Source organism: Vidua chalybeata, chromosome 7 (assembly GCF_026979565.1).
Source record: "Vidua chalybeata isolate OUT-0048 chromosome 7, bVidCha1 merged haplotype, whole genome shotgun sequence".
Classification (NCBI taxonomy): Eukaryota; Metazoa; Chordata; class Aves; order Passeriformes; family Viduidae; genus Vidua; species Vidua chalybeata.
The window spans coordinates 10,480,759-10,492,804 of NC_071536.1; the positions used below are offsets into that span (position 1 = coordinate 10,480,759).

Here is a 12,046-nt window from a genome sequence, read left to right on the forward strand (position 1 = left end):
CCAAAAGTTATCATCCAACTGTGCAAAGGATCAGGGCAGCAACATGGAAAATAAAGCTGCAACACCCAGAAGTACTGTCAAATGGTTGTACTTAAAGGTTTGGAAATTGGGGTGTTCCCTAATGTCATTCACACTCTTCCTGCTGTCTCCTTATTTTCTCTAGAAATCATGAAATACAGGTGTAAAAATTTACATCATTTACAAAAGTAAATGATGGGGGGAAATTATCAAACTTTAGGTGCATACCAGCATTTCAAATCAAAGGCCACGTAGTTTTAATACTGCCCTAATGGCCGGGAGCCTACTGGTCCTTTCAGATGACCTTAAGTTAATTCATTCCCTAAACTGTGGGCCAGCCTTTGATAATTTTGATTTTGAGAGCCTTTCTCTTGATTTTAGATTTTGTTACTGGTACAGTTTATTTAAAGAAAAGCAACCAAAACACCCATTTCATAATTTGTTTTATTTCTGCAAACAATACCTTTGTTTTCCCTGCCACTGCATGTTCTTGTCACACTTGTTCTCTGTAGGTGTCTCTGAGGTTTTGGATCTGTGCAAAAGATGGGATGAGGCTGTATGATATCCCTGCCCATTCATTCAAGCTCATATTGGCTTCCCTTTCCACTGCCAAAATTTCACAGATGAGCAATGGCCCAGAGATGCCCCAAACAGGCAGCCAGCAGCTTAAGGATGTTTTGGCTTCCTGATTCTTCCTGCTGATAATGCTAGAATTTCAGGAGTTCAAAATTTTTAATTTCTACTTCCATGCGTAACAGAGGTGAAAGAAATGGGGAACTTCACCCCAGCTGCCTACTAAAATCCAGCTTTAGAGGAGCTATGCTTCCATTACTTAGCTAAGTATAGGTCATATATAAAAAATGCCAATTCACCAAATTAGTGGTTAAAATTTGACAGGGACTGACAATTTAAAGATGCTGACCTTTGATTTCTTATTTTAAGCTCCTCATTGATTCTTCAAATAATATCAGGGCCAGTCTCATTAATTAATTTTTTCCATTCTGTTTGAGAAGAGGGTGTAAAACAAATTCCTCAGCTTGTAAAGAGATTACATTAAAGCCAATATTTTCTCTTTGGTCAGGTGAGTCAGTTTTGGAATCAGTCGTTTGCTTTTATAAGTGAAAGCCTTTAGAGGAATTCCTACCCCACCCAGGCAGCTAGCACAGCTTTGTTTAATGTTTTGAACCCTGCCTGGCTCCAACAGATAATATCCATATTTATTGATACAGAGGTCTTGTGTGAACATGACCAGAAATTCTTTGTGCTCTGCAATCTCACCCCACTTGTGCTGCAGGAAGCAGCTGACTGGCCTTTCCCACCCACCACATCCTTTGGAATGAAGATGATATCTCCCCATAACCACTGCCTACAGACAAGATGCCACAAGCAAACAGGTGTTTTCAGCAGGCAGGCAGGAAGGGAGAAAAATAAATAAACCTGAGTCTGCAAGAGAGGAAGAAGGTTGTGACACACTTTCTAATATCCTCCACATCAAATTTTATCCCAGACTGCATCCAGCAAATCCTGCCTGTCTCAGATCCAATGAAAGGGCTTTTGACTGCTTTAGAGAGCAGGACTAGATGTTTAAAACAAATAATAACAAAACAAAAGGAGAGTCATTTAACAAAGTCAAGTTTGCCAGCAAGCTTTCCTGTGGATAAGTATACCAGTGTTTGCTAGCCTTGCAAAATTAGCCAAAGGTCATATTGGCTGTTTCCCAAATTGCAGACAAACCTTTGAGTGCACCAAAGACTTCAGTTGCTGCTGCAGCATCACACCCTTCTGCTTATGTCCTTTAATGTTTATGTAACCTTAAGCCTCGAGCCAATGAAAAAGGGTTTATATTTTTTCTAAAAATGTCAGCCCATGTTTAAAAACAAAACAAAAAGCCCAGCCCTTCCCCACAAAGTGACCAGTTCAAAAACTTCTAAAACAAAGACCTTTAAAACCTATATCTTGTTTTGGCATGTTAAAAAAAAAAAAAAAATTCCTAGATTTCTGTTTGAACTGACTTCCCCTTGGTACTTACACTGATACCGTATTTAAAATTGTGCAGATGGTATATCCTTGATTTTGATACTTTTGCTTCAAAACCTATACAAATACTCATACATGTTTAGATACTGTCTGAACAGAGGGGTATCTACATGTTGTAAGAGAAGGAGGATCAGAATGGTTTCTAGAAACAAAACAAAAAAGCTCACATGGATTTCCCTTTTCTTCCCCTTGCCTTAATTTCTCATTAAATCTTGGACAAGATGATTTAAAATAAAAGGAGGAAGTTGATGTTTCAAGCCATTACCATGGCTTTTTCATGAAACATCAGTACTTCAAAAGTAAGAAAATTAAGTAGGGCTCTTTAACCAAAAAAAAAGCTGAATTTGCCAACAAGTTCATTTTGGCAACAAGTAGTGACATTTTCCTCCCACTTACATACCAAGATTTGTGTACACCTTCAACTACCAGCTTTCTACATTAATTTCTCCCAGTTAAAATATTTTTCAGTATTACTGTTCTAGTTCTCCAATGAATACTCACAAGACTCTTACTTCTGTTTACAGTCAGAGGCACTATCAGGATATAAGAAGTAATGTGCAGAATTACTGAGTAGCTTTGGGTTTTGGTTGGGGTTTTTGGGTTTGGGGTTTTTTTTTAATAATTTGTCTAAACAAACTACTTTTTTTTGTATACATACACATGTCAACCTTCTACTCCCTCACCTGCAATTGGGTTGTTGCAAGGGGGGGGACAGGAAATCAGTGTGTGAGATCTGTGTAATTCCCTTCCTCAGCCCAAAATATGAGCGTGTACTCTGCAGTCCTACTCAGCAAGGAAGTGGCCAGTGAGAGGAGAGGGGAAAAAACCCAAACCAGTTCTGTTGTAAAAGTATGGTAACATATTCCTTTTGAAGCTTGAAAAGTCAGTCTGGATTTGTTGCATACATTTGTGTTTTCTCAAGCTCTCAGCACTCTTGCAGTGCTGGCTGCCCTGCTCTGCTGTTCCAGCTTCCCTGCAGCACAGAAAGTTGTTCCACGGGCTTCACAGGGCAACACACTCCTCAGCTTTTTTTCATGCTAAATGCCTGATCTAACAATTTTTGGTTTGGGTTTCTGAACCTATGTTATAGAAAGTCCTACTTTCTTTTCCTCAAATACTGATGTGAAATTCTGGCACTAAAATGTATGGTTAAAAGTACTGAGAGAAAGCCTAAATGCAAGATACAATGTACAACTACAGGGAAAATATTCTAGATACAAGTAGGCTTTTCAATGTGTCAGGAGAAAGCCAGGAGCAGACTGACTGGGAAGGCTCTAACCTAACTCAAACTACAAATGAGACTCATTTGTTAGCAGGAAATGTTAGCAGAGTGCTGGCAGGCCTGCTAATGGGCCCTTCTGGATTTAAAATGAACAGATACATTGTAGAGTGGGTAACAGCTGGAGGGGAGGAGAGCCCACCAACAGAGTATTCATTGGTACACCTTGGCTGGGTGAGTTTCTGGAAAGTCTGTGTAGCATCAGTATTTCATTTTATTAGAGTTCTTGATTTGTTTTTAAGGAGATTTTGCATTACTTGAATTTTACTCAGAAAAGCTAACAAACCCCATATGCTCCATTTATTACTGAGTACAATTCCCCGAATAAACTCTAATGGAAAAAGAAAATTTAATTTTTAAATTTCTTTTTCCACTCAGTGGATCTATTTCTAGAGCAAGCAGCAATACAAATCAGTCACTTCTAGTGATCAATAGTGGCATTGTGATAAATGTCTAATAACCACTGTCATAATCAGATCTGTGTTTTATTTGCTGTGCTAAAATTCTGAGAGACAAGGGACCTGCTTCAAGGTAAAAATCATTCAAATCAACATACAAAATGATCTGGTGCAACAGTTTGGTATACTACCTCATAATCACTTTATAACAGTCCCCAAAACTTGATGTGAGCTACTGACTTTGGACTAGTATGGTTTATGTTCCAGTGGTGGATTTGGTAAGACACGTAGCAAAAAAATGAGGGAGAGATTATGTTAATTTTTTTCCTCAAAAAGAAATACAAAATAGAGAAAAATATGTTGGAGGAGATACAAAATTATAAATTCTGTCACTGAGACATGAACCCCGTGGGGAAAAATCAGAAAAGTTCAGAAATGATGCAGCATCACACACCAAAAAATTGGTGTAGTGTAATGCACACAGCTGATGTGCTCTTAGGTCATTTGAGAGGTCTACACGTCTTTGTCTGTTTGCTACAGTAGCTGCATTAGAATGGACATTTATCATATCTAGAAAAGTTTACTCTGGTTTTCTCTTGCATAAGCAGCTTAATGCCTATGTGGTTTTTGGTCTCTTACAGGTAACAACTTTCATTTTGGTTGCTAAACAAACAGAAGTAATCCTTTACACATCACCAAGGAAAAATTGTGTAACTTTGGGAGGCTTTTAGGGTGGATAACCATGGGTATGCCCTGGACTTCAGACACCACTAGGATAAGATAGGACAGGACTCTGGCTCTGCCAGGCCAGACTTAAGGTAGCCGCCGGTGTGAATCATCCAGTTTAACAAAGGAACATTTTTAGAAATAATTAGGTTAGTTTGATTCAGTAATACAAGAATCTAAAAGCAAAATGTGTGCATCCTTAACAAATAGAGGGAAGGTCGGTTTGCTTCTAGATACATTCTAGATACATTGCAGGCTTCTACATTGACGCCTGCAATGGGAACACTAGTTATTTTTTGGAGGAAAATGTCATGAAAATTGTATGCAAATTTCTCCAAGAGAAAAATGAAACGGCCTAAAACTTATCTGAAACGTTCCTATTTATGTGCTTCAGCCTTTGAACGTGCTTTCTATAAATAACCATTACAAAACACGCTGGTCTATTTTAAAATATGATTTGTTGTGAAAGACTCCACTATATTGTAGGTCTTACGCTAAAAACCAAAATGTCCCCTGATCCTCGGCGCTGAGCTAGTGAGGGTTTTGATTTACCTACGGTTTGGTTTGGGGGCTTTATTTAGCTCTGTAGTTGTTGTCTAGGAATGAAGTGTGTCGTGACGAGGGGCTCCACCTCGGCATGGGGAGACGTTTATTGCCTGAACAGGCTTTGGTGGCATGAGCGAGCCTGACAGGAGTTTCTGGAGTTAAATAAACGGGGGTTAGTGCCCACCTCGGCCTCGAAAGGTACCCCGATAGGAAGGTACGAATACCCCGTTGTCGCTGACGGACCCTCTCCCCAGGCGGCTGCAGAAGCGGCAGCTCGGCCCCGGCCCCGGCCCCGCGGGCCCGGCGCCCCTCGAGCCGCCCAGCCCGGGCTCCCTCGGCCGGGCGCGGCCGCGCTGCCCCGGGCCCGCGGAGCTGCCTCCGGCGCTGCCCGGGCCCCGCGGCCATGGCCGGGCCGTGCGCGGAGCCGCCGCAGCGAGGGGCGGGCGGGCAGGGCCGCTACGCCACTTTCGTAGCGCTGGAGGAAATGGCTGCGCATTGGGCAGCGCGGGCTGCGGGGCCGCGCGTGCAGGGCGAGCGCGGCGTAGCCGGGTCTGTGAATAGCGCCGGCGGAGCGGCAGGAGGAGGAGGAGGAGGCGCCGCGGCGGTTTGGTACCGAGCGGAGAGGGAGATGCACACGGCACTCGAGTGAGGTAGCTATAAAACCCCATTTGTTTACATGCCCTCCCCCACAGCCGCCCGGCGCCGCGGAGCGGGTGGCGGCCGGCCCGGGCCGCGCCGGGGCGGGGGGGGCGGCGGTGCGGGCGAGGAGCCGCAGCGGGGACCGAGCGGCGGTAGCGGACAGCGGCTCGCCCGCGATGCGGAGCGGCGACAGGGGCGCGCGGCGGCGCGGCCGCCTCATCACGTGGCGGCGGGGCGCGAGGCCGCGGGGTGCGCGCGGGGGGCCGGGGGGCGGCGGGCGGGGGGGCCGCGCCCGGGCTCCCCCCGAGGCGGCGGAGCACGAGGCGCCGCCGCGGCCCTGGCGCATCCCCCCACCCCCTTTCTTCCTCTGCTCGTGAGGCGACCATGCGGCAGGTAAATCCTCCCCGCCCCCGCGCCCGGAACGGGGGGCCCGGGACGCGGCGGCGGGGCCGCGGCTGCCTCGGCTGCTCGGGCGGAGAGAGAACGGGGGGCGGCAGGGCGCGGCGGGGGTCGGGGGGCGCGGCGGGCCCCCGTGGCCCGGCGGGTTCGAGCAGCACGGAGCAGCCCGGTGCCCGCTCTCCCGCTTCCCTCTGGCCGCCTTCCTGCCGGGAGTGCGGCTTTGGGCGCGCCCCGGCCCTGCCGAGCTCGCTCGCTCTCGGTGCGGCCACGTGGAGGCCGCGGGTGCGGGTGGAAGGAGCCGGCCCTGCCCGCCCGGCGTGGGCGCTGCGGGTGTGCGGGGCGGGAGCGGCCGTGCGGGGTCCGTGCGGATCCCCGCAGGACTTGGCGGTATTTGGGGGCAGTACCGGGACGGTGGATGATGAACAAGCCAGGCAATTAAATTTTGCAGGGTTTACAGTTGGGATTTAGTGCTAACAGCCGCGGAAAAATCACTCGGGCTGTAACTTGCACGTAACCTTAAGTAAGGGTAAGGGCGGAAGGGTCAGGAGGCTTTGTCGCTGTACTGTACGGACACAGAAGTGATGAGCGAAAACCATTGATTTCCTGTTCTCAGCCATCTCTGCTGCTTATGCTGCATCCTTTGGAAGTACACGCTTAACTTTGAAACTGCAGAATAAAATTGCTCTTTAAAATCTCTAGCTATCTTTGTCGTTTTTGGGCCTCTTTGTAGAAGTGTTCATGCCTGCTAGTTGTTAAAACTCTCTGAACAAGAGTTGTCTGAGTAGAAATACTTCTGGTTTCTAGCACTCCTAACGCTGTATGTGTGTAAGTAGCAATCATAATGTGTTTTTTTTCTGTTAAGGTAGGATCTTGTACCATAACACCAAGGGAGCCTGTGATAACCTCGAGCCTGATACAGAATTGAGAAATGCACACTGGAAGACCTGGTTAGTTTTCAGATGAGTGGAAGCAGTTGTCATCTAGTTAACAAAAGTAATTCCTGGCATGTTCCAGTGGGTATGTTCTTGTATCCCTTTGGGTAGTAGTAACTGACACAGTGACATAAAAATAGAAAACTTTCTGTATTAAAAAGGTATCATATGAGTTTTTTTAAATTGGACTTTAACAGAGAATGCACTCTGATTTCCTTCACTGAATAATGTGCTTTGCTTCAGATGTGCAGGGAAATAGGAATTTGGACTGAGGCACACTCTGCAGATCCACAGTGAGGGACTAATGGTTACTCTACAGGCTAATAGTCTGTAATGTAATGTAATGTAAGACAATAACTGGAAAAAAACTCTGGTCCTCAAGAACACTGACCAGTGTCACTATACTTTACTAGCTAAATTCTTGTGCTAAATTAATGGTTAAAGTAAAATTAGTGGTGGTGTCCTGCAGCATTTTTATTTTAGACTGCTTTTAACTCGTACTTTAGAGTAAAAAAAGTATGCAGCCTATTTCTAAAGGAGAATAGGGTCTAGATAGATAGACAGACTTGTGAATTAATTGTGTGTGTTTGAGATTAATGGTGGCAGTTCCATATTGGCATTACATTAGTGTCCATGGGTGGCTGTAGAGGAGTTATACACTGTTACCTATCTGGAATAGACAATGTGACTGGAGATTCTGGCTACAGAAAAGAAAATTCTCAAAAAAAATGAGCTTTGTTTCAATTTATATCTGTGTAGGTCTTTGTGCTTTCCAGGTTGGCTTACATAAAAGCCAGGTATTAACTTTGCAGCATATATCCAGTCAGTCATAAAATGTGCAGTTACAGCAGAGCTGTTGTTTGAAGTTATTCAAATATGCTCACAGGCTTTGTCTTAATGGATGTTTTTCCCATTGCAAGAAAATAATTAAATTGGATCATCAGGGTAATTAAGACATGTTCTAGAAAGTTTACTTGATGGGAAAAAGCACATGCTGGCCATCATTACTTTGACTTGCACAAGTAAGATAAATAAATAAATAAATATATATATATATATATATATATATATATGGCAAAATGAATATATCCAACATGGCATAGGTCTCCTTCCTGGTCTTCACTAAGTAAGTCAAGCAACTGTAATTTACATTTTCTATTGTTAATACATTTTCTGCAAAGCAATGGCTGATTCAAGTCTGAAGAGACTTTTTAAGTAGTGCCCAGAACAAATGGACTTCAAGCATGTATATAGTCCTAAAGGAAGTGTGTTTGGACTTGTTTGCCTTTGCTGTCTAGTTTCAGTGTCGTTTGATCATGACTGTGCCTATTGTGAAGACTTATTCCCATCTCTGTCACAGTTTTTACAGAAGTGGAAGTTTGTTTTGAATGTGTGATAGGCACTTGATAAATCAGTGATAAAGTAAATCAATTTAAGAACATTTACGTGTTTTCATCAGATAGAATTGCTGATTAAAATTACAAAAGCTACTTAAAAAACAAACTCCATTAAAGTTTTTCTGTAAGTTACAATTTGGTCCTTTACTGTAGTGAAACTTGGTGGAAGGATGGTGGCATCTGTGCAAAACTGATGGACAGACATAACTGCATGTGTCAGCAATGAAAATGATACCAGAATGAGAAAATCTCATTCCATTTTCTTCTTAGTTTGATGATCAACGAAGTCAGAACACTTGGTATTTCATAGCATATTATTTTTTAGGATGTTTTCAGAATTGTCAAATGTACCTTAACTTTTTGTAACACATTAAAAAATGTCACTAGAAGTTTCAGAGAAGGAAAGTTTAATGGCAGTTCTGTTCCTTGGGCAGGTATGCTTTTCACAGGATTGAGCTTTAGGTGCAGGGTGAGTTCCTTGAATACTGAAAATTTATGCCTTTCGGGAAGCAATTTCTATTCTAATCTGAAGAAAACCTGTATAACTTCCTGGTTTACTGTGGGAGTCTAACTTAATTTAGATAGCAATTATTTAAAACAATTTAATCACCTAAAAAGTATTATCTTTGGGGGTGGGCTACTGAAGTTATCTTAAATGAAACTAGTAATTTTATCTTGCTGATGAAGGCCTGAAGTAACACTTAATGCAGAAAGAATTAAAACTGCTCTTATATCATTCTTTAATTACAGCTGAGCTATTACTTGAAATACACCTAATAAGGTCTGGTAAGGAAATGTGTACCAATTAGGCAAAGCTAATAACACCTTTTTTCCCCCTAAATTTCAAAAACTGATTGAAATGCTGGAAACCATATCCTGCTACGGTGTAACCTCCTAAAGGAGAGAAAGGTATGTGCTGTGTCAGTCCCCCTATTCATAGTCTTTTAGTGCTCTTGAGTCAGTGCCATTGCTCCAGGCTTTTTGGATGTAATAAAAATCTGAGGAGTAAAGAAGTTAAAGAATAATTGTTTGAAGTCACTTTTGTTACCTCTTGTGATATTGCAGTCTGTACAGGTTTTAATGCCCAGAAAGCTGGAAAGCAGCATAAAAGACTTGGAAAATGATGGTTTGCTGATGTCAGTCTCAAAAGCTTCTGAGAAGAAGGGGATGTTGGAATTACATGTAGGGTGTTGTACCCATGCTGGGGGACATGATTCATTAGACTGGAAATGTTCTGCTATCACGTTGTGCTGCCTCATCGCTCTTTCTTGGCTGCTTTTTCCATTGCTGCAGAGGAGGAATGACTCAGCTGTTGTCCTTTCTCTCTCAGTGACCCAGGAGCTTCTTCTCATCTGGCTGTCACCTTCTCTGTACCTCATGAAGTTTGTCAGAGAAACCTGCCCCTCTTTGCAGTCACAAGCCAGTATTATACAAAGTAGCACATCTATACAAAATGTGGAATGTTAACAGAGGACTTAAAACTCCAGAGAGAAAGTTTCTAGACTGTTAAGAGGTACAGAAAATGGTATAAGCATTCCATTTGTGCTTAAGTGATAAGCACAGTTTTGAATAAGAGTGAATAAGTCTGAATAATATCTTAATTGATAAAGACACAGTTCAGAAGTCACCGAAGTAGCTAAACCAATCTAGATTTGGGAGAAAGTCTTTGTAATACTGGAAGTTGCTGTATAACTGATCATGTCTGAAAGTCATCAATCTGCCTTGTGGTTGGTTAGATAAGATAAAATGCATATGTGACATAAAATGCTCTTCAGGTTAAGAATATGTGAAAGAAGTTTTATGCAGAATTTGCATAAAATTGTAAATACAATTAACAGAGTTTCTGCAGTGTTTCTGCATGTAGGTTATAAATGCTTTAGAAATAGTTACCAATCACAGCTCCTGGTAAAGACCTCTATAATCCAGCATGAATTCTAGGCAGGGATTGTCATACAAATTATATATAAAGATGCAGATTTCTAGATTACCTGACTTGCACTACATTCATAAATAGCTCCTTAGGGTGATGATTATTACTGGACAAAAATAATACCTTTAATTCTCAAAGATAACCATAAATGATAAATTATTTACACCTGGTGATTTGATAACTATAAATAGTTACTCTTTAACCAAGCTAAGTGCTGATAATAGCATGCAACCATACTGAGATTGGAGCATCGAAGAAAAATAAAGGGAAAATGTATGTAATCCTGAAGGTAGTCTCAGTAGACATTGTTCAACATGATTATTTTTATGGGGTTTTTTTTTGAGTAATATCTTTGTTAATATTGATATGCATCTTAAATAGGATTGAGTAGCACTGAATTCCATCTAGGATTGCTCATGATAGCCATATGTCATTTGTACAGCTGGCAGTTGAGTTCAATTCCTCTTGCAGAATAACTAGTAATGCCCCAAGTGAGTGTTCCTGCAAGGGGGAGCAGTGAGCCAGGGCTGCTTTTCAGTCCTGCTTCATTCATATCTTGTGCAGAGCAGCCCAGAAAAGCTACTTCACTGTCAAGTGGCAGATTGCACTCTGTTTCACATGATGGTTGCATTACTTCTCGGGGCTCTTTGCAATTTCTGTAACCGTTCCTGTCAAGGAAGGCCTCTTTCCACCAGGGCTCCACTACCCTTTCATTCCATAAAATGCAAAAAATACTTTCATTCCATAAAATGCAAATAGTATCATATAGGCCATATATATTGTCTGGTGCTGTTTGCAGAATATAGCAGCATTTTTTTGTGCTGACCTGAACATCTATCTCTAGAAGACACTATCTCAGCCAAAAAGTACAAATTGTATTAACATACATTAAGACTTCAGAAATGCTACTTGGCTGCAGTCCAAATAATGTGGTCACCTTGCAATACTAAGTTTTAATGCTAAATATAAAATACTCCTATTTATTTGATGTCTGCTACAATACATAAACAGGATAGATTTCCATCCTTGCTGTTCTGAACTGTGCTTTGAGGCAATTGTTCAGCAGAGGCATTGCATTATATTAACAGGGTTCACTTGCTCCCAGACCATACGTTCAGTAAATAAATACTCAGTAGCTGCAGCAGGATGTATATACAAAAATTTGCTTTTCATTGTAGTATACATATGAAGTAGTATGTAGTATCCATAACTAGTTATTTTTTATTGAGTTGCTGTCTTTGTACTCCAGATAAGAGATTGAGTTTTGTAAAGTGTGTAGCATGTGTAGGCAAAAATTCTTACACTGGGTTTTGCTAACTATGTATGTTCAGTAGTAGGGACAGGAATGTGAGGGGTTAATGCTGACTCCTAAAAGAACAGATGAAAATGAGATGCTGTAATAACAATGCAGCAAGTATAGCAAACTATTACTGTTTCCCTTGTGTCAAGCCTTGTCATTCAAATTGATGCCACTAAACACTTAAGCTGAGTGATGTAAAATACTTTCCCAGTCTTTGAAGACAATACTTTGCCTTGTATTGTACTATTGTCGAGTTCTTAAAACAGAAATAAAGTTGAAAAAGGCAAATTGCCACTTAGTTCTGGAAAATCCCAAGAGTTTCTATAAATAAACTAATTTACTGGAATTTTCTCCATTACTGTAGTTTAATTGTTAGCAGTAAATTCGCAAATACAAAGGATTAATTATATTTTATAAACAAAATGTTCTCAAAGTGAAACACCTA

General features: G+C 41.9%; 1 protein-coding gene across 2 annotated transcripts in view; it reads left to right on the forward strand.

Annotated features, from left to right (window-relative positions):
* The first annotated feature begins 5,587 nt into the window (after window positions 1–5,587).
* Window positions 5,588–12,046, forward strand: part of SLC39A10 (solute carrier family 39 member 10) — a 34,126-nt gene continuing 27,667 nt past the window's right edge. The window contains exon 1 of one of the 2 annotated variants that reach the window (XM_053947834.1): window positions 5,588–5,654. Coding sequence is in view for 1 of the 2 variants with exons in the window: in XM_053947833.1 (XP_053803808.1) it covers window positions 6,028–6,036 (9 nt within the window). In the remaining variant the exon portion in view is untranslated. Of the gene's footprint in view, window positions 5,655–5,930; window positions 6,037–12,046 lie in introns of those variants that run through there. The other variant, XM_053947833.1, reaches the window with a different exon arrangement.